Source organism: Sminthopsis crassicaudata, chromosome 1 (assembly GCF_048593235.1).
Source record: "Sminthopsis crassicaudata isolate SCR6 chromosome 1, ASM4859323v1, whole genome shotgun sequence".
NCBI classification, from domain to species: Eukaryota; Metazoa; Chordata; class Mammalia; order Dasyuromorphia; family Dasyuridae; genus Sminthopsis; species Sminthopsis crassicaudata.
The window spans coordinates 542,388,251-542,415,004 of NC_133617.1; the positions used below are offsets into that span (position 1 = coordinate 542,388,251).

General features: G+C 32.2%; 1 protein-coding gene across 5 annotated transcripts in view; it reads left to right on the forward strand.

Moving 5' to 3' along the window:
• Positions 1–16,818, forward strand: part of FER (FER tyrosine kinase) — a 234,035-nt gene extending 217,217 nt beyond the window's left edge. For all 5 annotated transcript variants that reach the window (XM_074281925.1, XM_074281927.1, XM_074281929.1 and 2 more), the window contains 3 exons: positions 3,174–3,328; positions 9,965–10,087; positions 16,089–16,818. In XM_074281925.1, the coding sequence (XP_074138026.1) occupies positions 3,174–3,328; positions 9,965–10,087; positions 16,089–16,231 (421 nt within the window). In that variant the 3' untranslated portion in view covers positions 16,232–16,818. The remainder of the gene's footprint in view (positions 1–3,173; positions 3,329–9,964; positions 10,088–16,088) is intronic.
• Positions 16,819–26,754: the final 9,936 nt, after the last annotated feature.

Sequence of the window (26,754 nt, forward strand, 5' to 3'; positions counted from 1 at the left end):
GAGGAAATGAGATAACTAAAGAAGTTGTGAATAGCCTAAGAGCAGTTTTATAAGTGGTGGAGTTGTAATTTAAACTTAAGTTCTCCGATTTCAAGTCCAGCACAATTTCTACTCTCCAATACTACCTTTCTTCAGATATCTAAAACTGTCTGAGGAATCCACCAATTAAAGGACCAGGGAAAACTCTTTAAAAACAAAAACAAAACAATTTAACTCTTTACCTGGCTTCTCCTTTTTTGTGATGTCCAATAACATAAACCATGGTATATACTCTGCTTCTTTCTTGTCCTTTATTCTAAGTTTTGCTTTAAATAAAAAGGGTAAAGGTTAGCTACGGATAAATGAAAATTTAAGAGTAGAGAGCTCAATCTCTGATTGTTGGTCGTTTTTTTTCTAACTGGGTTCTATGAGCTATTATGGTTATAATTACTTTTTCTCTAATATAGACCACGTAAAATAAAGAAAATTGACCTGAGATTGTTATATTTCTTCTAAGCTAAAAAAGAAAAAAAATAGCAAATTGTCCCGACAGCTCATTAAATATCCAGAGAGAAAGGGAATAGGAAGAACAGAATAGTAGTTATTAAGCTTTATAAAATAACTGTCATCAAAGTTATCTCTGTTAGTTTTTGAAGGAATCTTGTATAATTTTGATGTGAGCATGCAATTTTATTCATTTTACTCTACAAAATCAAATGTTGTTTAGTCAATAAATAATAAAAACTGTGAAGTCTTATGTTTTCTACACCTTTCACTTAGTTATATGAATAAGTTTTATTTGCAAAAGCCTGTCATACTTTCATCATGGATAATCTTAATTTAGGGAGTTTATTATTCTCTCAAAAGCTTTTTGGCAGTAGGAAAAAATTGATGGTTTTTGATGTTTTCTTCAATTTCCTTTTTATCTAGTCATTTTATAAGATACATTATTTGGGGGGGGGGGGCAGACATTTGTTATCTTTTGTTCTTTTAAAAATCAATTCCTCAACATTCCTAAACTTCTCTAGCTCAGTATTTCTCTGTTTATCTGTAGAGAGCCAGAATTCTGGAGAAGTATACTTGAAAGAAGTATAGTTGAAACAAGGTGTTAACTCAGATGAATTGATGAGATAATGGTTATCTAGTTTACATATACTTAGTACTTACCATGGTGATGTAATAGTTCTCTGGTTCACACACAATCAGTATGCTGTAATGATATAATTGTAATAGGGCATATAAGAAATAGGTACAGGAAGGCAGACTGGCAGACTGCTGAAGGAGACTGGGTCAGACTATGACAGACACAAACTGTGTAAGAGACTCTATTTTTGTGGTGTCTATCCTGCTGAGACCACGGCTCTTCCAGAGGACCTCCAGAAAGCTAACCCCAATATTACATTTATCCTTGGTCTAATTCAACTTCTTTTTCTATATTGGTTTTCCTCAGTGCTATTTTTACTTCTTTATTTAGCATGTTGAGGAATATGATATTAGAATCCAAATGTGGTGGCTCTTATTTTATAAACTTTCATTTTCCTTTTATATTTTTTATCTGCCATCTTTCAGTCAATCAGTAAACATTTATCAAGCACCTGTTATGTGCCAAGTACTGTGCTAAGTTCTCAAGATCAGTTCTATGATTTTGTACTTAAATAATCTGGGGAGGTTTGGGAAAATTGAGTCTTTTACCAGGATTTCTATAAAATTATTTTTTCTCCACTACTTCTCACTATTTCATGTGGTGATATTGTTCATTATCTTCTCCCATATTACATAAGATCTTACAAATGCATTTTTATTGCAAACCAGTTTTGCCCTTGACTACCATATAATTTGCTTGTCAGAATCAAGTGTTTATTGGCCGTGTATTAAATCCTTTTGTTTTCTTCAGTGTTATGATTTATATCAGCAAATACTTAGAAAATGATGGTCATTTATGTTAATGCTTGGTCTTTTAGCCACTTCTGGTTGCATGCCATATCTTATTATTTTTTCTAATTTCATATTGCATTTTATTTTTGCTATAATAAGTAGTTGATAGAGAGGTACAAACAAGCAAGACAGCTTTGAAATTAATGTGTTGAATTTATGATATAGTTTTTGAAAATATTTACATGAACTTTTTAAAAATCTTCTTTTCCTCTTATAGTTATATTCTTTGTAAATGTAAATGTTTATGATTGATGATTTTGTTGAATTCAAAATAGTCATTTTTCTTACTATACTCTGAGAGCTAGTTTAGAAAGGACTTCAGCTTCTGTTAGACTTTAATCAACTTAATTTTTGTGATGTTATTTGATATAGTCCATTTTTAGTGTATCCTATCTGTATTAAAGTAGTCACCATATATAGATTCTAAAATGTGTAATTATGTAAATTAATTTTTTTTAGTTGGAGTTTCTTAGAATTGAACTCTATTCTCACTGATAAAGTGACGTATCTATGAATTATATCAGCAAATGGTATAGCATATCATATAAAACATTCTTTTTTGAAGTAGACTTAATTGTATTAGTTTTATGTTATAACTTTCTCAATAATATGCACAAAACAGAAAATGAGAGCTAAGTAAGTATTGATGGGAATGAACACTAATAATGCAGGAATTCCAAAGATGCTTTTTGTAAGAATTGACACTTAAGTTGAATCTTAAAGGCATCTAGAGGTTGGTAGAGGTGAAGAGAGAGCACATTCAAGTCACAGAGTCTGTACTAAAGACACAAAATGGAATGTCCTATGCCAAATGGAATGTGTGAAAGAGTAAAATGTGATAGACTTTGAAAGATAGGCCAAATTATGAAGGTCTTTAAATGCTAACCAAAGGAGTTTATGATTTACCTAGTGGCAATAGGCAGTCACTATGGCATCTTGAGCAATGGAAGAATCTATGTTTTAGGAATATCTATTTTGTAGTTATGTGGAAAAAACCTTAAAAAATATAAAATGCAGTTATCATAAGCATGAAACTAGCTTTCATTTTATATTAATAGATGTCGGGGCAGCTAGGTGGCACAGTGGATAGAGCACCTGCCTTGAATTCAGGAGGACCAGAGGTCAAATCTGGTCTCAGATACTTAATACTCCCTAGCTGTGTGACCCTGGGCAAGTCACTTAACCCCAGCCTCAGAAAAAAAAAAAAAAAGAAAGAAAATTATATTAATAGATGTCTTCTATGTTTCCTTTTAACTTAGGGACCTTGCTGCAAGAAACTGCCTGGTAGGGGAAAATCATATTCTGAAAATCAGCGACTTTGGAATGTCTCGTCAAGAAGATGGTGGCATATATTCATCTTCTGGCTTAAAGCAAATTCCCATCAAATGGACTGCTCCAGAGGCCCTCAATTATGGTAAGAATATATTCTTTTTCCTTTTAGTGTATAAAATGAGCTATATACAGCATGAAATTATTCACAAGATAGATCATAGAATATGAAGTTAAGTACAATTTAGAATTATTTCAGCAAATATGTGGTCATAATGACGTGTAAATTTTTATGCCATAATACTTTAATATGCATATATAAATTAAATATATAGGAATTATTCATTAGATTTCTTTACCCAGAGAAAGTATTTGCACTTCAATGACATTGAGGCATTTTTGATTGCTTTGAAAAACACATGATGGTACATACTATTTTAAAAGCATAAAAAGTATTTTTCCCTTCCTCAAAAATATAGGTATCTCTACTAACTCAAGTAGTTGAAATATATGCACAGTAACTATAATGCACTGGCTCTAGTGTGAGGCCCCTGTAACAGAGTAGTTTATATTTCACTATATTTGACTCAGTAACTATATCTAAAGTTAAGTCCCTAAAATTACATTGAATTTTTTTAGCTCTTCATCATGAAAATTTACATATTTTCCTAATATCTTTTTTAGGAGTTGGGGAGTGGGGGTGGAGATATTGTGGGCAGGTTTGTACCTGTGATTTACCATTGAGAAAATTTCCCCTTGCCAATGCAGATCAGCAGTGCTGTTTTATAATTTACAGCCTTACTGAATTACTTGTGGTACCCATAGACTAAATGTCATTCAATTTTTAAAAATAGTTTTGGATATACTTATTATATAACTCTTAATGGAAAAAGGAAGATGAAAGATACTTTTTTAAACATAAGAGTTTTTTAACTTGAAATTTTGTATATTATTTCAAAAGGAAATACAAACCACATCTTATGTGGGCTGGGAGTAATATGACCAGATTGTACTTTAAAGAGAAATCCAAAATTGCATTTTCAGTAAAAGAAGGCAATAAATAAACAGCATTCAAGCCTAGGATTGGTGAATGGGTATAGCAAGTCTTAAATAATTTATGAATTCTGATCAATACAATGATCAACTTATGACTCCAGAGAAATTGCTGATGAAGCATAACATGAGACACCCATTTTCAGATATGGCCAATGGGTGGATTTGTTTTGTTTGATTTGGTACTAGCAGTATATCACCTTGAAAAAGGGACCCAACTTGCTCACCACCACAAATACCAACTATCACCAAATGGCAGGTAAGCCCAAAAGCCTCAATAGCATCAGTACTTTCCAAGCTACTTCTGCTTTCACTTCAGCACTCCCCTGTACCCCTTAACTTTCATCCCCAAAAACCAACCCAGTGGAGATAGAATATGATGAGATAGAGATAGAGCAAATGAAGACCTAAAAAAGAAAGTAAAAACCTCCAAATCCTGTCAATGGTTCAACTAAAGAAGCTGATATGACTTATCAGAGGAAATAACATCAAAAAAGAGACATTACCATCTGCTTTGCCACCAAACCCTAATAGATGATGGGCTCTTTCTATCTGACATGCAACTGAAACTTGTTGAATTAGAGCTCATTAAGAGCAGAGCCTTAGCACAGTAATTATTATTATTTATAACATAATAGCATAACATTATGCATTATTAGTTTTTTTCTTAAAAATTCATTCATCCATTCATTAAGGATTTTGTTTTTTAAATTTCAGGGGGAAATATATCACATATGTTCTGAGACTTCTATCCCAGATTCCCATTCACATTGGCTATATTGGCTATATCTGTTTCTGCCTTAAGGATTCTAGGAATAACCCTGAGGGAATTAGAAGTTTGCTCATAAGTTTCTACTGGTATGCTCCTCACAATGATAATCATTTAATATCAGTTGCCAGCAAAAGTTTATAATCTTTTGGCTGAGATTATTTATTAATATAGTAAGTACTGTTGCTATGCAAACATTTGTTCCAAAAGTCTAGGACATTTTCCCAAGTATATACTGAGTCTAGTAAAAAGTGGACTAAGAGAGTTCATAGGGCCATAGGAGAACTCACAGTTCTTTTTCTTTTCCTGTGGAGTCATTGGGTTAAGTTTCCTATAGGTATGGCAGAGTATTCTACTAGACCCCTCCTTCCTCAGGAATCGTTTTTTTTTTTTTTTTTCCTCTTGGCACTATATATAAATGTTGCTACTTTAAGAACACACACCAAAAACTTTGCTGCAATATGCATGGTTATAAAATCTTCCAACTTTTTGAAGTTCACTAGGTCATCTCATTATCCTTCTGTGATAATGCTTCATTTCATTTCGTCCTGTAGCTTGATAGGCTCTACTTGTTTCTAATTTGATAAACTAAGTTTTTCCCATATACTTTGATTGATTAGTTGATTGATTCAGTAGAGGCTTTTAACAAACCTGATGGAATGTTATTAGTAATATCATGTGTTAGATTAATTAGGGTGAGATGATTGATTTGTTTATTCTTTTCAATTATCCTTACAAGGAAAAGTAGGACACAGAAGCTTTTTTTTTTTCAAAACAGCAAAACACAGAGAACAGAAGGAAATTAGGAGGGACCCAAATAAGATGGTCAACTTTAAAACTCATTGAATTTATTATATGCCTTTTTAATAAAAGCAAGCTGTTTGTTATGGAGATTCATGACTTCATGTATTTATCTCATTTTCTTTTCTTCTTTTGCATATCCAAATATTTCTCTTAATTGGCATTGCCAAGTATAAAGTAACAAAAATTATTTTTAGAAACTGTAAACTGATCCTTTGTTGATTTCAAACCAATATTTTACTTCAGTCTAAAAAATTAAATTAGATAAAACTATGATTATGAAATGAACTTAAGGTTAAGCTGGTCCAATATCTACCAACTGGTCTTTATGGATGAAAAATAATCCAAAATATTCCAGAATCTGTTTTGACAGATATTCTGAAAAGTTCATCTTTGCATATTGATACTCAAATTGCAGAATTATCTACTTTCATGCTTGACTTCTAAAATCTTTTCCTTTATTTCTAATTTCTTTAATGCCCTATATTGCTTTCCTTTAATTTTCTTAGCAGAATATTTCAAATCATCTAGCTAAGAAATTGGACTCTGGACTTTTGATTAAAATGTATTTGAAATTCAGAATTGTTATTTTTATTGTTTTGTTGCAGTGAAATTCTAGTAAATTCAAGATACTGAAAATGAATGAAAAATGAATGCAGCCTTATTAATCACATTTAGTCTCATTTTTTAAAATTGGTGTGAATTTGATGCACATGAGAACTGCATACTAAAAATTATTATGGTAGTACTCTTAGTAACAATGCTGGCAATTGTGATGGAAGTCACCTTCCCCAATTCTGCCCCAGAGACTTTACTTTGACCTGTGATGTTTCTTAAAATCCTATTGCCACTACTGTCTATCTACCCAGGTTACTTACACCTTCGGAATCTAATACTTAATGTGCAACAAGAAAATGGGATTTACACACATATTTTGTATCTAGGTTATACTGTAACACATGTAAAATGTATGGGATTGCCTGTCATCTAGGGGAGGGAGGGGATAATTTGGAAAAATGAATACAAGGGATAATGTTATAAAAAAAATTACTCATGCATATATACTGTCAAAAAATTTATAAATACAATTAAAAAAAAGAAAGAAAAAAAATCCTATTGCCAGAGTGATATGGCATGTTAAATGAAGGCGGTGTAAGTGATGTGGTTGGATATTGACCAGACATTTCTCCTTCTCAGGAGTGAATCCAACATTCCAAAGATAACTGATTTCTCTCCTCTTGCTTATTTTCCTTCATGCCAGCAAAAGGATTCACAGAAATTTCAAATAGCCAATAGCTATCAGTAGTTTTCCATAATCACTTCTTGGGATTGGTGTTGATATTTCCCTAGGAATAAATTAGATATGGTGAACAAGAATAGAAAAAAAAATCCAGGATTATAATGATTTGTATTTAACATTTTCTTTGTACAGCCCCAAACACTTTCTGGCTAATTGTTACATCTCTATTAGAAAATAATGGGTAGAGAACTGATGCACAGCTGCCTAAATGTCTTCCTAATAAGAATTTAGCTCTCTAGACACCAACTTTTGGTTCTACTTAATAAATTATTAAATTCCTGACCCAGAAATGAAATTATTTTGAGTAAGCTATTAAAAGACTTAAAATCTAGTTCCATGTTTTTTCAAGTTCATTCAAAGTTTTACTAAAGCAGATTTTTATGTTCTGTCTTTCCATTGTCAAATGCTCTTACTGCATCCCAACAGAAACTGTCTACAGCAGTGATGGCCAGGTTTAGAAGCCTTTACTGTGAATTGAAAGGCCTTTACATGACAAGGACACTCTCTGAAAAGCTATTTCAATATTCAGAGGCCAAAATTTATGTGAATTAATTAACTTTTCATCCTAGAGTTATTTTTCTAAAGAAAATACTGTTGGATTTGGGGAGGTAAAAACTTTTTTTTTTTTACTTACAATTTTATAGTAGAAGAGTTTTTGTATTTGGAATTGAGCTTGTTCCTCATTTTGAAAACCATTTTCTGTCAGTGATTTTCCCCCTTCTTGTATGTTTTCAATGTTGTATCTGACATCCATATAGATCTATGCCGAAAATTGGGACATTGATGGAGGCTAATTAGAATATATGGAAAGTGTATGTCTGGGACAATGGGCTGTAAAAAAGCTCTACATGAATTTAATAACACTATTCTAAATTAAATATCATTATCATTACATTACAGTTTTCTTTGTATCCTACTTGATTGAATGAATTAACAAACGTGAAAGTTGATATTTTTGCAAAGGACAATTAGAATAAAATATTTTAAATCATAAAATTGAACAGAATTTCAAGAATATATTTTTCAGGAGCAGCTAGGTGGGATAGCAGATAGAGCACCAGTTCTCAAGTCCGGAGGACTAAGCTCTAATTTAGCTCCACTTAATATTCTCCCCCCCCCCCCCCAGGCAATTAGAGTTAAGTGACTTGCCCAGGGTCATACAGTTAGGAAGTATTAAATTTCTGAAGCCAGATTTGAACACAAATCCTCCTGACTTCAGGACTGTGCTCTATTCACTGCACCAACACTTAATATTTCTTAGCTATGTGACCCTGGGCAAGTCAATTAACCCCAAATAGCCTCACTTCCCCTCCTCCTCCAAAAAAATAACATATTTTTCAGTGTGTTACAAGGAAATTTTAATCAAATAGTAGCCTTTCACTTTAATTAGACTTGTATAGCCAAAATATCTTGAAAATGTAGCCTGCTAAGATATAAAATTCAGAAATTAAATCCTTATTATTAATAGATCATTTTCCCCATTGCCTAAAACTTGATTGAAACTTAATAAATGGTTTTGTGATAATCTTTATGAATCACAGATGTTCATGATTTTATGTATTTCTTCTATGTATTGGTTTCTACATCATATTATTTAACTTTGTGTGTAGGTAGGTAGATTGAAGGACTAGCATGGAAGTCATAATTAACCAAATAACTTATACTTTCTTAAGAAACTGATTACTTTTAACTTATATTCATTGAATGACTTTAATGAAAAGTATTAAATGACTAGATGCTAAATGCTGAAGGAAGTTGATATACAGACAAGAAAACTAATCTTACCACCAACAGTATTATGATTGTCTATAATTGCTGTCTATTAAGAAGGGCAGCTAATTTAACACAGCTGGAAATGATATTCAATAAGTATGCAGAAGTCAAAACCCTTAACACTGATTCAAACATACTTCCTGTGTACCATTTTTACTACCTTCAGAAAAGAAAAAAGGGTAGTTGTTTTAAAATAATAATCAAAAATAGGGAAAGGATTGAATTTGTAAATATTAGAATGACAATAAATAGACCAAAAAGGATCGGAAAGAAATAAAGAAGGAAATCCATTTGCCAAGTAGTGAGGCTAAACTAGCACTTTTTTTGGCCCTCAATTTGAAATTAAAATAAAAACGAGTAATTTGTGATAATCCTTGAAATTTTTGGTACTTTGGGAGAGTGAGGTAGGATTTTGTTAAGTTGTTGCTGATAGTTTTTTCTCTTTTGGATTATCTTTCTCCAAATTAATTTACTCATAATATATTTAGTGAGGCAGTTGCATCAAGATATTTTTACAAAGTAAGGAGCCATTATTTTAAAGAAGTTGTTTTTATCAGTCACCTATGTAAATTCCTCTCTATTCAAAACAGAAAAATAAAGCATTTTTGGCAAATGAAAGAATCAGTAAGATAAATGAGACCTTTATACAGAAAAAAACATAAACAGCAAAGAATAAAAATTAATGTAAAGAATGTGCTTTATTATTTTAAGTTGGTTCATAATTTTAGTGGGCAGAAAACAAAATATATGAAATCTAACTTGTAAATCTCCACACAAGCAATGATCTATCTAAATTTATATGTTTTCTATAGGAAATAATCATCTTGTTCAAACATCATTTGAAGAACAATTTCACATGCTTGACAAATATTTTTCCTGAAAGGAAAATAGCAGACATATAAGAGACTTTTTTACATATGTCTGCTATTTAAAGATTGTTAAATAAATTGTTAGAATTAAAGCAGAAACATTGATAATTGTATCTTTTGGTAATTTTAAAATGCAATAAAAATTTACATGTTAAAAACCTTTAAATTATCTTCCTATTCACCTTTATTTTTTGTCTGCTCCTTTTTTCCAACCAGGAAGATACAGTTCTGAAAGTGATGTGTGGAGCTTTGGTATCCTTTTGTGGGAAACTTTCAGTTTAGGAGTCTGTCCATATCCTGGGATGACCAATCAACATGCCCGGGAACAAGTGGAGCAAGGTTAGTATAATATCAGAGTTAAAATCTTCACAAAAATTCACAAAGTAAATGTGCAAGCAAAAGTTCAGAGAAATTGTCTCAGTTAGTTGAAGCAAGGAATTGAAATGAGGCTCTGCAGTTGGGTTGGGCAAGACAGACTGGTGATTCTCAAACACTTTTTTAAAAAAAGAATTCAATTACCCTCTGTTTGGAGGAGCTTATAAGAATGTTGTAACACTACTTGGGGAATTCACAATCCCAGAGCTACATTAGGTGACAGTCATGGCACATATACCCATGTGTAGTATGTGCCCTTAAAGTGCCTTAAATATGGTCACTGAGTGTTCTTAAGAAAAAAACAAAAAATATTTACAAGAAAATGCTAGATCCTTGACTAAGGACCAAAAAATGAAGGAAAGATTGTAGGTAGATAGACAGCTTCCTTAATTTTGTTTTTATTTTGGATTTGCTTCCTTGCATTCATGTGCTTTCTCTACAGTATAATGTAGTTGAGGGCAATGACTGATTTCATTTTTGTTTTTATATCCATGAAGCCTAACACAATGACTGCAATATAACAGATGCTTAATAAATGTCCATTGAATTAATTTTATTCATTTATTTTCTTTATATTCTATGGAAAGTATTAGATGTTTTTGACTTCCCTTACAGGAAATTTACTTTATTTGATAATTGTATATTCTTGAATGTTAAAATTAAAAGGATTTTATTAATAAAGTTCAACCATTATCCCTATTGGAGAGCAGTACATAGGAAATGCCACCCAAGTTGATTATATTAAGAATTCTATATGTCCTGAGAACACTGAGTTATTACAAATCAATACAGGGAAATCGTAAGAAACAACTTCATTCTTAAAAGCAGATGATATGGAATAAGAGTGAAAATGAAGATTTTACTTTAAACCTGAAGAGAGAAAATATAAAGAACCTACATATTAAAACTCTATACTTAAGCCAAAACCCCAGAAATATTATCTAATAATGAAATAGATTTCAACAATAATTTCAACAACAATGAAAGAAGGGGTAAAATCTGACCCTGGAACAAGATGCCAAAGCAAGAAATGAGGCTAGAGTAAGTAAACAGAATAAAACACTGAATACATTGACAAAACACTCTATGTTAAAAGAAACTCAAGTTGTAAAACCAGAAGAAAATAACTTTGCTGAAAGTGCAAATGGAGCCTGAAGGGAAGGAAAAAAGGGTCAGCCACATGGACATTTTTGGCCTTCATTAAATTGGAAGTTCTGGAAGAACCAATCATAGGTGAGGCCTTAGAGAGTCTTCTAATGTGAGAACTGTCTAGGGCTATAGAGATTTTTGAGGTTAAGAGGTCTCGGTGGTATGATAGAGAGTTGACCAATTGGAAAAAGGAGGTACAAAAACTCACTGAGGGAAATAATTCCTTAAAAAATAGAGTTGAGCAAATGGAAGCTTATGACTCTATGAGAAATCAAGATATAATAGAGCAAAACCAAAAATAAAAATATAGGGGGAAAGAAAGGAAATATCTCATTGGAAAAACAATTGAACTGAAAAATAAACCTAGGAGAGATAATTAAAAATTATTGTTCTACCTGAAAGACAAGATCAAAAAAAGAGCCTGGACATCATCTTTCAAGAAATTATCAAGGACAACTGTCCTGATATTTTTGAAGCAGAGAAAATAGAAATGGAAAGAATCCACTTATCATCTGAAAGAGATCCTAAAATGAAAACTCCCAGAAATATTATAGCCAAATTCCAGAACTCCCAAGTCAAGGAGAGAATTTTGCAAGCATCCAGAAAAAAAACTATTTAAGTATAGTAGAACCACAGTCAGGATAACACAAGATTTAGCAGCTTCTATATGAAAGGACTAAAGGGCTTGGGATATGATATTCCAGAGCAGTGGAGCTAGGATTACAATCAAGAATCATCTACCCAGCAACCCTGAATATAATCCTTCAGAGGAAAAGGTGGTCATTCAATGAAATAGAGGATTTTCAGACATTTGTGATGAAAAGGCCAGAGCTGAATGGAAATTTTGATTTTCAAATACAGAGCTCTGGAGAAGCTTAAAGAGGTAATCAGGAAAGTAAATCATAAAAGACTTAATCAGGTTTATTTGTTTACATTCCTTCATGATAGGATGATACTTGTAAGTCATTAGAACATTCTCATTACTATCAAAGTTAGGAATATATATAGACAGAAGGCATGGATGTGAATTGAATATGAAGGAATAATATCTTTTTTTTAAATGATGAAATTAAGGGATTAGTGAGAAATATACTGGGAGACAGAGAAAGGGAGAAGAATTAATAAATAATCTAACATTTTTTTAAAAGGCAAGAAACTTTTACAATGCAAGAGAAGAGAAGAAGAGGGTGAGAGTGAACCTTACTTTCATCATAATTAGCTCATAGAGGAAATAACATAAATAGAAGTATTGAAATCTGTCTTACCCTGCAAGAAAATAAGAGGAGAATATGGGAAGAAGGGGAGGGTGATAAAAGAAAGGGCATATTGGGGGAGGGAATGGAGGGAATGGTTAGTACTAAAAGACTTTTGAGGAAGAACAGAGTAAAAGGAGAGAGAAAATAAATGGGGGGAAATACAGTTAGCAATACTAATTACAAAAACGAATTTTGAAACAAGTTTCTCTTTAGCCCTCATTTTTCAATCAAATTGATAAGTTTATTAAATTTATAATTTATAAAAAATAAGAGCCATGCCCCAGTTGATAAATGGTTAAAAGATATGATATGGGCTATATAAATTAATCCATATCCTTATGTGTGACAACATCGTAGTTGTATTGGCATAAATACCAAAAAAGATTGGAAAAAAAAGAAAAATGACCTATATGTACCAAAAATGCGCTTAACAACTCTCTTCTCAGGGTGATAATATTGAAAGGATATCCATTAATTGAGGAATAGCTCAATAAACTGTGATATGTGTTTATGATTATGGAATATTATTATTTTTTGGGAAATGATGAGCAGAATACTCCAGGAAAAAAAAATCTTGGAAAGTCCTCCATGAACTCAAGCAAAGTGAAATGTACTGTATACAAAGTAATAGCAATGTTCTGGGATGACCAGGTGTGACTAACTTTGCTATCCTCAGTAGTACAATCATCCATGACTGTTCTGAAAGATTTATGATGAAAAATCTTGTCCATATCCAGAAAAGGAACTGATTGTGTCCAAATACAAATTGACATATTCTCTCTCTCTCTTTTTTAAAACTTAATTTTTCTTAAGGGTTTTTATTTTCATTAGTGTGGGAAATCTGTTGTTGTTTTTTTTCCCCCACAACTTGACTTTTATGGAAATGTTTTACATAACTTCACAAGTTCTTTCTTAATTGTGGGTAGGGATAAGGGAGAGAACCTAGAACTCTCAAACATTTTAAAAAACAAATGTAAAAAAAAATTGTAACTGGGGAAAAATGTTAAATAAATTTTTTAAAAATTTAAATTAAAAAAAAAAAAAACCCTAACAATATATATTGTTGGTAGAATTGTGAATGTTCCAATCACTGTGGAAAGCAATTTGAAATTATGCCCAAAAATTAACTAAACTGTGCATACATATTTTTGCATCCAACAATAATTTTATTAATCTAATATGCTAGCAATATCAAGGGAGAATGAAAGAATTGATATGGAAGAAAAAAAAAAAACATTTATAGCAGCTCTTTTTATAGTGACAAAGAAACTTCAAACTAAGGGAATGTCCCTTATTGCAGAATGACTGAACAAATTATGATATATAAATGCTATAAAATATTAGTTCTCTGTAAAGAAAATATAAAAGAAGTTTCATAGAATACTGGGAAGACTTGTATGACTTAGGTAGAGTATTGAACAGAACCAGGAGAACTATGTATATGGTAACATCATTGTAAACAAAAAAATTCTGAAAGACTTAAGACCTCTTTTCAATTAAACAACATATTGTGATTCCATAGAACTAATGGTAAAGCATGCTGACTGAGGTGATAGACTTGAGATGTAATGTAAGACAAATTTTTTGACAGCCAATATGAGATTTTAGGTTTCTTTCTTGCTTGCTTGCTTGCTCGCTTGCTTTCTTGCTTGCTTGCTTGCTTGCTTGACTGTACATACTTGTTGCATGGCTTTCGTTTTGTTATTTTGGTGGGGTGGTCAAAGGGAAGTGGGGGGTGGGGGAGTAGAGATAGGATAGCCAAAAAATTCTAAAAAGAATGAAAAGGAAAATAAAGAAAGGTTATTGAAACAGTTTTATAAGATAATTCACAAAAGGAAATAGAACAATTCTAAACAAGGACAACTTTGGAGATTACATATTGAATTTGTTTTATATTTTAAAAGAAAGTCAAGTCTTAGATAATGCTTTTATTCTCATATCCAGTCTTTTTTTTCTGCTATGTATGTAGATATACTCAACTGATTTGCTGTCTAAATACAGAATTTTTTAAAAAATACCTTATACAGGGGTAGCTATGTGGCACAGAGGATAGAGTACCAGCCCTGAAGTCAGGAGGACCAGAGTTCAAATCTGGCCTCAGACACTTAACACTTCCTAGCTGTGTGACCCTGGGCAATTGCCTCCCAATTGCCTCCAAAAAAAAAAAAAAAAAAAAACCTTATACACATGCATCAAATGCTACAAAATATCAGGAAGGTAAAGTTCAAGAAAAGTATATCAGAATTGTTGATTAAGAAATTTATAGGTAAATCTGGAGGGAGCAGTTGAATTTGAATATATTTAATATTAAGTATAAAGTGAGATCCTTAGTTGAAGATATGAAATATCTGAATGAAGAAGAAAATGTACAGAATAGCTGGGTGGCAATGGAGGAGTGGGTCAAAGAATCTGGGTTGGAATTTTTGTTTGTTTTTGTGGTTGTCCAGTTGTTTTAGTTGTATGTGACTCTTTGTCACTCCATTTAGGGTTTTCTTGGCAAAATAGTGGTTTGCTATTTCCTTCTCCAGCTTATTTTACAGATGAGCAAACAGAGAAACGGAGGTAGTTGTATAAGGACTATCTTGTTAATGTGAGAACCATTTGAGGTTAGATGAAGTAGTTTGGAATGGTAGATTCAGTCTGTTCAGTTGAATGATTTCTTCTAGTTCTAGGCAGCAACATTTTTTTAGGATGAATGGATGAGGCAGATGATTGGAGTAATCTAACATTGGTATTCAATAAGAGATGAACATCGATAGGAAGGGGGTAAGGAACAAGGACTTAAGAGTAGAGAATGATGTACAGGTGAAATGGTAAAATCAAGCAGTTTAGAACAATAATTCCTCTCTCTCTCTCTCTCTCTCTCTCTCTCTCTCTCTCTCTCTCTCTCTCTCTCTCTCTCTCTCTCTTTCTCTCTCTCTCTCTCTCTCTCTCTCTCTTTCTCTCTTTTGTTTTGGCTCTTATGATATACACAAAATACAGGATTTTTTTCTGTAATATAATAGCCTTTTTTCCAAATCTGAATTTGAGAAGTTCCTGAATCTCTCTTTTCCTATCCAGTTATTCATTCTAATTTTATTCTTTAAGGACGTTTCAAATTATTTTCTTCCTAGGATGTAGAAGAATCTTGCTCCTTTTAATTGTTATTTTTTTATTTTACTCTTGGATGTGTATAAAAGTTTTTGTATACTAAATAAATTTTACCAGTCTGAGATTGAAGGATATGGTTGAAATTATCTCTGAATGTCCTGTAATGAAAGTTTTGTCCTAGTTTATGCCAGTTATGTCATAATATAGCACATGGAGCATATTATTTCAGGCCCTGAGGCAAACAAAACATGGCTCCTGTAAATGAGATAATGAAATATTTTCTGGGCAGCAGAATTGAAGTCCACATGAAGAGAGAAATCCTTTGTTCTTTCTAAGTTATACCCAATACCTAAAAAAAATTAGTTTTAAAATGAAAAACTTGCACCACAAATGTTAAGTCCTAGGATCAAATTCTGTTCCCTTTTTATTAATTTTCTAAATTATCTTTCCTTCTTCTTTTGGGGCTCCAGGATACCGGATGTCAGCTCCTCAGAAGTGTCCTGAAGACATTTATAAAATAATGCTGAGGTGTTGGGACTACAAACCTGAAAACCGCCCAAAGTTCAGCGACCTTCAGAAAGAATTATCTGCCCTCAAGAAAAAAGTGACATAGGGATGAAGTTATGCCAAACACCATCTACAAGACTCTGTTTCCCAACAAAGTAATATTTTTCCCTCATACAAAATGAGTTTATACTACATTACCTGCAGTAGTCTAGAGTTACTTTTTTAAATTAATTGGGTTTTTAATGTGCCAATTTGAAAATGTCCTGAGCATATGCATTTAAAAAATGGACTGTTCTGCCAAGTGCTGCTTAGCCAATCACAGCTCCTGTGCTGTACCTGGCCATCATCCATAGAAAAGCACAGCCTATAAATGTAAGGGATCATGAATCCTATCTGTTTGACATGGATTAGCTACTATTGATATTGTATAGTGCATAGTTTGCTCAATTCATAGTTTGCTGCCTTAAGTCACAGAGATCTAATACATTGGTGCTATAATCTTAAATGGTGGTGCATAATTGGCAGACACATTCCAGCACAACCCTGCTTATCTCATGACTAAGGCAAGATTATATTTTTAGAATATTTTCCCAAACTTCTATTTTCTTAATAGCTGGCATCACTTCAGTTGTCAAGGTTTGAAAATACAAAAATTTTTTCTTTAAAAAAATAATACACTATTACATTTGAAAATATTTGGACTATTTTTTTTTTTAAAGTATAGTGACCAACACATCTAAGTCACCACACATTCACTTTATCAGTAAATTTTTTTCCCCCTATTACCCAATCTCTCTTTGGTAAAATCAACAGAAACCTTTGCATATAGTTTTCTTTAAGAGCATAAGCCAGAGTTTTAGCAACTACTTTTGAATGAATACTTAAAAAGCTGCTATCCAATAAGAGGAATATCTACAAAGGATAATGACCTAAAAAATGCAGGCCAGTAATAATGATGAAAGTGGTGAATGAAAAGAAATAGAAAATTGAACCAGTACCTTTCTAACTTTTTCCTACCTGACCTTTTTCAATGTTACAATCTAAACTGTTGTTATAAAGGACCGTAGAAATATATCAATATCATAGATTTCATAGAATCAGCAAGAGGTTCATTTTTAAAGAAATCACAAAGTACATATCCATAAAACTTACAGATTATTTTCTTCTTAGTCTCTTTCACCTTGATGGAAGTATCTCAGAATGTAGTTCCAGCCAGATGCTCCAACTGTTGATATTTCATAATTTTAGTTCTTACACACATATGCAGACCCAAATGCATACATAGACATGAGCGTACACAGAGAGATATGACTGAGGAGCAAATACAGATTCAGAGGCTACCAAAAAATATTCTAAAGACAAAAGCTTTTGTGAACATCTCTTCTACCCCAGTGATCATGGTGATACTGACAATTAGAAATTAGCTTTCAACTAGAAGACCATGTTTCTGAGGCATAAAAATGATGCAGAGGTAAGACTGGGGCTCAGTGGCTCCTTTGTCTCTAGCTTTATCCAGTTAATTACAACTCATTTGATTTTTCTAGATGACCAGCTTCAGCTGTTCTTTTATATGAATGTGTGAGTGTGTGTGTGTGTGTGTGTGTGTGTGTGTGTGTATTAGGAGAGGTAGGAAGTGGCAATAATTGTGGTCAGAAGTAAGCATTGGCATAGTAAAACTGAAAATACCCACACTTATTCCTGATGTTGTTGCTTTGTTTCAGATAGGTTTAAATTCTAGGTATTTTGGTTCTACTAAAGTTTAAAAAAGATAACAGATTTCTCTCACCCTTTGCAGCTGTTTAGTGCCTGTTATTGCACAAGAACTAAGCACAGAATTTTAAAAATGAAAGAAATATACTTAAAAGAAAATTCCCTCTATTTATCATTCTAGTCTTCCTGTAAAAATATCTTTTAAACATATTGATTACTATATTTAAGTTAAAGTGAAAATATAATCAATTTAGTCTTAATGATTTATGTTTAAAGAAAATGCTCTTTTAATCCATTTTTCTTTTTAGTACAATCAAATGATGTAAATAAACTGAGCATTTTGTTGATATCTTAATCTAGATAATGCTAGATAATGCACAGAAATATACAAAGAAAGAAATAAACCAAGAGTGCTTTTTAGCATCCTTAGGATGTCAAGAGGCATCATGTAGATCAACTACAACCCCCTCTTTTTTGTAGATGAAAAAACAGGCTCCATGAAGTGACTTGTCACAGATCCCCAAATGGAAGAAACTAGTTTCATGTCCAAGTCCTCTATTTCTTTCCACATTTATCTCAATCAGAGATTCCTATGTCATACTTTAATGTGTTACATGGCATTTTTCACAAAATGTTGGTTTTCACAAAGACAGACTAGTAGCATTTTCTCTTACTGGTCATAATTCTCCAAAAGAATTTCTTCTCTTGTAATGTTCTTTTTTTTTTTTTTTTTTTTTTTTTTCTGTGAAAGAGAAAACATACTCTGATTATTTAACAAACCTTAATGGTAACCACTTGGTTTGGAAATAGTTTGGTTTTTAATTTTGTAAGCAGCATTGGGAGTATAATCTTAAATATTGGTGTGAAAATACAAAAGTTGCAACAATATTTTTCTTATCTAGGTTGTTAAAATTTGCAGTCTACATCCTATTTAAATTAAAAGACATGAGAAAGTTTTCAGCATTTAGATTCCATTTTGTCCTTCATCCTAAAGAAGACAGTGGTTCCATTCAAGATCAATAACTCTTAGGGAGACTTTCAGTATTAAATCAGTTGTATAGAATGTAAAAAAAATTTTTTCCCCTGAGGCTGGGGTTAAGTGACTTGCCCAGGGTCACACAGCTAGAAAGTGTTAAGTGTCTGAGACCAGATTTGAACTCCGGTCCTCCTGAATTCAGGGCTGGTGCTCTATCCACTGCGCCACCTAGCTGCCCCTATTTTTAAAATTTTAAGCAAACCATTTTTATGCCACAAATTTTGTTGCATTTGAGATGTATTTTTCTTTCACTGTAAACTTTTAGAATTATGTGCTTTAAGAAAATAATCCATACCAAAAGCCAAGAGTATAAAGTTTGTTCCTAGTTTGCAAGTTATGAAAGGGGGAATCTACAGAAGAGCACAAAACACTATGATTTATTTGTTCAATGAGAAAAACAGAGCATTCAAGAGCCCAAGTTAGCATTGCAATCAGCTTTTCCATTCTTCTTGGTGGTGTTTGTAATTTCTAGGTCAAAAGCTTTATGCTATTACTGGATTAGTTTAAGGGTTGGATATGACCCTTTTTTTTTTTTTTTTTTTTTTTTTTTTTTTTTTTTTTTTTTTTTTTTGTACAGATCTTTCTTTATATGATTCCTTGGGTTTACTCCTAACTTATGGATGTACAACAAAATCCAGTAGTCTCTGACTTGAATTCTTTCATTTAGAAATCTTGAGCTTTTTATTGAAAATGTTTAAGTAACCTCTAATTTTATCAACCAAAGAATTCATAGAGTGACAAATAATCGCTGCATGCAAAAAATAAAGTAGATTATGGTTTTCTGTGGAGTTGATGATTATAGTCCCAAAGCAACATATTCCTCTTGGGCAAGTGGAGAGAAGCAATTCCCAGGTTTTATTTGAACTTTCAAAAACAAAGACTTTTTGTCAGTTCTCCCAGAACTCTGTAATGAAGGTCTTTTTCATTTGCTTTTTATAAATTCACCAAATTTAGTTATTTCGTAAAGATGCCTTAGTCTTGGTAAGACATTTCCTAATTTTATCACAGCTTCACCCTTGGTACAGTATTAAACTGCCCTGTTTGCAAACCAATGTATGCTTCGAGGTGGAAAAGAAATGTTACATTTTTATGGTCTGAATTTTACAATTTAAAAGTAAATTTTTCCCATTTGGAAGAGTTAAAGTAAACTTTATAAATTGAAATAGTTTTGAATTTTCTTTGAACCATAAGATATTTTTTCTGTGAAACGTAATCTGTGTTTCAATCTTACAAAATAGTTTTGTGTGTAATTTTGGCTAACACCATTAATATTATGATGTCACCAAATTCTTAAGAATACTGTTGTTTGGCTGTGTATCAAGAAAAAGGTGAATTATTAATAATTCATGCCTCACCCCAAGGATCTGATAACTGGATGAGTACAAAAGAAATAGTAAAGAAACAATTCATTTCCAAATCATCTATCATTGTTATTTCTAGTGTAGCTTACCTATTTAAGATTAGTTCTTGTAAATTTTCAGATGTTCTAAGCATGGTACTAAGATTTTTGTGCGAACTATTCCTACCATAATGAGATTAATTGAAAATATTTCAGGAAACATAGTTTGCTCCATTCCCCATGTACACCTCACCACAGCTCTAATTTAAATACTTTTTGTGAATAGAGTTGCCACCAGCAGCAGGTAATGTCTGGATCATGAAAGTGTAGGCTTTGATCTTTAAGAAGTTACAGCATTTCATATGTTGTGAAAAAGGACAACAAAGCTAAAATACATATTTCCATATTAATATCTTATTAATAAGTAAAGTGAGAAATTTTCAATATACACATGGATTTCTGTTCTATACTTTTGGCTCAGCTTGAAAGTTCACTATTAAAATAAAGTTATAATTTCCTTTATTATCAATTACATGTTGCTAAAACACACCAGCTGTTTTATTTAACAGTCTAATTTTCTTTTCCTCAATTTTAGTTAATTTACTCTATAGTCTGTAATCTGAATATTAGACTTTTGGGAACTAAAATAATTTATTTCTTTCTGCAAAGGAAATGTTCAAAAACTTCCCAACTCAGAGTCTTCTTGAAGGAAATATTGATAAAAATTTACAAGGATTTCATAAATTTCTTTACAAAACCTAAACATATTATCAATTAGGCATAATTATTAATTTAAAAATATTCAGAGTATATATTGTAGGCCTAAGTCAACTAATGGGAATAATTTGTTCCCTTGAAAACCATACTGTTACCTTCTCTGTAATGCAAAGATTAAGCATAAATATTTGTAGTCATTTTAAACCACACAAAATTAATAAGCTCAGTTAGCAATTATTCTACTGCATAAAAGGGGGAGGGGAAGGAAATAATTTTCTACAAAGACAGTTTGGGGAAGAAACAGTTATTTCATTCAAAGATGATATAGCTTTGTAGATATCATGAGAAATTTAAGGGAACCAGAAATAGAGAAAACACCAGTAAAAAGCCATTGAGAAGAAGTACCATTGACCACTGGGACCCAAAGAAGCAAAATAGGTTATCTACCACCATGTGGCCATCAGCTAAAGGACTTAAATCTGTGACTAAAATAATAATATATCCATATATCAGAAATAAAAAAATGCTAAAAACCTAGGAGATCATTTTCATGGTCTAATATCATAGGTATTCCAGCATAGATCCAATCTTGTCATTCCCAGCTCTATAGGAACTCCCTGGAGTCAGTCATCATATCAGTAATTTCATCAGCTACTGTTCATTTTTACAGCAACCTCTATTAACACCAATTGGCTATTGTTAACCAACTCATGTACCAGACATATTTTTTACTCTGTCATACCCTGTTCTCAGAAGCCACAATGTCAACCAGATAGGCTAGCCAGTCAGCAAACAAGATAAGAGAGTACACAATTCTCTATGCTAATAATGACTGCTGCAAAAACTTAGAAGCATCTCAGAGACTGCCATGATGCATCAAGAAAGAGAAAGAATGATGAAAAAGGAAATGTGTGTAGAAATAAAGGATAATGATAGCAGAACTTACAGGAAATTACAAAAGATTAAATATTCAGAGTCAAAAGCATTGATGCAGTGACAGATGCATAAATTCAGTGATAAAATAGAAGGAAAAAAATCTCCCCGATTTCAGAAAAGTTGTTTGGAAAGAGACTCCCACTTTGAATTATTTTTTCTTATATTTCTTGTCTCCATATCTGTGGAAAGATTTAAAAGCTCAGTAGGTTTATCCTTTTCATCTTATTTCTTAAAAACGTCCTCTTCATAGTATATTTGGTTTTTAAAAGGAGACATTAGACTCATTTAGATCTGATTTTCTTTCTGCTTTCCATAAAGCTTGTTAAGATTTTCAGTCCATTGAATTGGAACTAATTCCTTGTCTTTTTGTTTTTTCCCATAATGCTCTTTACTTTAATTTTTAGTTTAGATCCATTCACCTGGCAACTAAGTAAAGAAAAAAAGCTGGAATTGCCTAAGGGGTAGATTTTTTTTTTTGGCTATATATGTATTATGAAATCTGTAATAGTGAGGATCACAATTCATATCTGACTTACAAATTCTGGGCAGCTACCTGAAGCACAAAAAGATTAAGGATTTTCCCAAGGTCACATAGACAATTAGAGTCAAAGACAGGATTTTAAATTGTGTCCCAGACTGCAAACCCTGTTCACTAATCTAGTATTCCTTTGCATTTGGCTCATATTGAAACAAAAGAAGGCTTTCAGGTGTCTTTGCCTGTCCCTAATAAGGAATCCACCCTGATCAGACATTTCTTCCTTAAAAACAAAACAAAAAAACCATAGAAACCAAAGCATTGAAATACATAACCAGATTTTCCTTCAAGAGTCTTCTTTGGACACAGAATTCAAACCAAATTTTGAGAACCATAGAAGAAATCAAGATTTGCATTCTATATGTCCTTTATCCTATTTGTTGTACAAGTGTTATATGATAAAGTGAAACAATTAAGTTACAATAATTACATTGATACAATAAAGGATACTATATGAAAGATGTACTATATGAGAGGTACTGTGCTAGATTCTAATTTTTCTAATTTGACTTTCTGGCTTTTGTCTTGACCTTTAGTTAATGACATTTCCCTTTCAAGATTTCATTTTTTAACATCTACCTTGTTGAACTAGAAGGACTAATCTTAACACTTTGCCAGTTCTCTGTTTTTCAGAAGTCCCTTTCTGACTAGCAGCTACCAATCCATCAATTTGTCAATCTCTGTGTTCCTACTACTTGATTGCCTTGTATACAATAGACACTTAAATGTTTGTTGAACTAAATGAAATTATGTATTAAGCATCTATTATGTGTAAGGTCCAAGCTAATTGCAGTTGAGTGTACCAAAGAATGTAAGACTCAGTCGGATCTAATTGGGGAGGTAGGACATGAACACAGAAATAGAAACATACAAAATACTAAATAATAAGTGCAAAATGAATGACGAAGCAGAGATTACCTTGGATTAGAAAGGTCTGGGAATCTCAGTTGTGTTTCCTTTGGCCAGAAGGCTTTAGAAGGTTTAGGTTGTGAATTGACTAAAATTCGAAATCACTAAAAATAAAAGAAAATATGCAAGGTGTATACCTTTCTCACTCAGTATTTTCAATGTGTTTTCTTTTTCTTTTTTTTTTTTTACTACCATTAGTAAATGTCTAATGTTATCTCTGCAGTCAATCATTTTGCAGAATTCAGAAGTGATAGCAGCATATATAAAGCTTTAACCTCAAAGGAAGCCGACTTGGAATTGCAAATGAAGAAGTATCATTTTGAAATGTTACTCAGTTAAAATACTGTGACTGGATTCTCTAAACCAAATATTCTTGGTCCCCAAAGAAGCAAAATGTTATAAACTAAAAGTGATAAAATATATCATTTCATCCAAAGTAGTTCTAAATAGAACAACTGGGAAAGCAGGATTTGTGTTCTCTGATAGTAAGGGAAGATAGCAGTGAAGGAGGATGGAAGGTAGGAAAAAATGGAAAATTGCTTCAAAGCTCATAACATGACCAAAATAGATCCATACTTTCTAAGTGGAAACATTGTAACAAAAATTAGACCATTAGTCCAATCATGCCATCTATGCTTTGTTTCTAAGAATACTTGAAAGAATCATGAAAAGGGACTGATGTTGAACACATAAATGTGAAAACAAACTATACAAAGAATTCACAGGTCAAATGGCACAGCATAAGGATATTATGCTATATTTGCATTGTCTGATTTTGTAGGAGAAACTATTCAAATCCCTAAACCATTAATAGTTCGTTTTTCACTAAATATTCATTCCCTTGGGAGCTTCATTTTTGAGTTCTCTGAAAAATCTTTTTAAAACAAAAAACAATTTTCAATGAACACTCATAAATAAGTCATTAATGTAAACTCAAGACACCTATAACTAGCTAGCCAAGGGCAGGAGAACAAGAGATTCTATTTAGAGCCTGCAATTTCCATGAGAATTTGTAATAAGATCTCCCTGCATCAGTCCGAGAGTACTACAACCTAATCCTTGGATGGAGATGGGAGTGGGAGGGTAGAACAACATTGGTTGGGAACTTAATTTGACAAATAGTTCATTGAATGCAATTTAAATCTACATGGTAAACCTAGTATTAAGAAATCTCAGTCTGTTTGAAATAGTAGTTGATAAGGTACCCTGAGCATCTAATAACTAACTATTTCTCTCATAATACTATTCCCTAGACTCATAATAGCAATCAGTTAAGTTCTGGCCCACAGTGGTTTTAATTACCTTGTATCAAGGACAACCAAAAGACCATTTCAGCAGAAGTTTGTTTTCCATAACTGCAGCCAGAATACATCCTTAGTATGCTGAAAATATACATTTTTGTATATTAATATTATAATATTGTACAATTAATTTGACAAAATCTTAACACTTATTCTTGCTGTTAATGTCAGTTCTGTTAGATTTAGTAATGTACAAAAAATGTCAGATAATTATAAATCAAAGTAGACATGAGGTTGTAGTGTCAGAAACAGAAGGTGCCATTTCAGATTCAGAGTGACAATAAGCTTAAGTCACCCTTTAGTGAACTCCATGCAAAAATGTGTTTTTCCCATTCCCACTGATTTACTGAAAGAATGTATGAATCCAATAATCATAAGCATATTTTAACTATTCCCACTTCTCTGTATTTGATGCAAGCTATTAAGGGTAATATGAAAATAAGTTCTTTAGATTTATTTGTGATCCTAAAACTGAATGATATGATTTTAAAATGGAGTTTTTGTTTTGGTTCTGAAAACCCAGTATATCCTAAAATAGTAGGACTCTGATAAAGCGAGTTTAAAAAAAAAAAGTATTTTGAAAACACTAAGCTATAATGTGGAAGGTCCCCTTTTTAGTCCATTGAACTAATTATAAATTGAAGTATAAAAGTACAAAACGTAGCCAGACCATTCAAATTATTAATGTGTCAGGCCCATCAGTAAAGAAGTAGTCTGGGACAGGCTCATGAATAATAGGTATGGAAGAAGGATTTTTCTATTTTGTTTTATTTACTTATTTCTCTGTAGAAGGTAGAAGGCCTGATGGTGTCAGCATATATGCCATTTGCCTTTGTCCACCTCCAGCCTTGAGGATAGCAAGTGCTATTAAGACTTGTGACTTTTAAATGTAGCTAGAAGTTTCATGTTTTTTTCCCATATTGTGACAAAAGTATGTTCCCATGAACTTAAGAGCAAGTAAAGCACCTTTATTGCTTTTTGTTGTTGTTTAAAAATAATATATTTGTGAAACAGATAATATAGAACACTGGAAATGGGTGCTTCTTCTAGCAAGTGTGAAAAGACAGTGTCTTATTAGGTTCATTTGGCTCTTTAAAACAATATAAAAATGAATGATTCTTAAGGATGTAAAGCAGTCATTATTTGTCCTTTATCATTGTAACACAGATCTGTATTTATCACTTATTTATTTGTCAGTTTTTACATTCATAAGAAATACCCTAAATTTCAGCTACAATGGTATGTTTATTTGCCTGATTTTCTCTCTTTAAAATGAGAGTTCATCGTTTTGTAAACTATTTCTTAGTAGTCGTTTTTTTTCTTTCCAAATGGACCAATCACCACTAATGGGTCTATAGATCCTTTTGCTGTATTCTTATAATAAATGTAAGCTATTTGTAGCAAACTGCATCTTGTACTACTTAATATATATACTGTGATTTTATTTCAACTTTTCTGGATAAATATGCACTAAGGGAAAAAAAGGAATGGGAGATTCCTGCAGTAACTTCTCTCAAGTATGCAATAGTACACTGAGAAATTATTAGTTTTTAATTTACTGTAATTAAGCTTATAAGTTTTCATGAGGATGTTTTTGCTGCTTGTAAATGTAATCTTTATTTCCTCTATTTAAAAATAAGAAGTGAAATGGGATTCATATTTCATTTCTTGTGAGCATCAGCGATTTGCCAGATTTTGTTTCCTAATAGGATCATTTTGAGCTTTAGATTTAGAAAGAGCACACACACACACACACACACACACACACACACACACACACACACCCCCCCCCAAAACAAAGCAGTGGAAAAGCTGATACATTGGAAGATTACAGAAATCTGCCAGTTAAAGCAACTAAAGTCATTTACTGTTTGCCAAACTAGTAATATAGTCAGGAGTCAGCAAGTCAGTAACCTTTTTAATACTGCCTTCTGTTATTTACTTGGATTTACTGGTATATATTACATTTTTGCTTTTCAGATGATACTCCACATAGTGATCATTCTCATACTGTATACTCTATCCTTTCTCCCTTCCCCATATCAAACCTGTCATTCTATGGGGGCTTTGAAAAACATATGTTGTTTGCTGGTTGTGAAGTTAATTATGTGGCCTCTCTTGTTCATCCAAACTAATCTACAAGTCA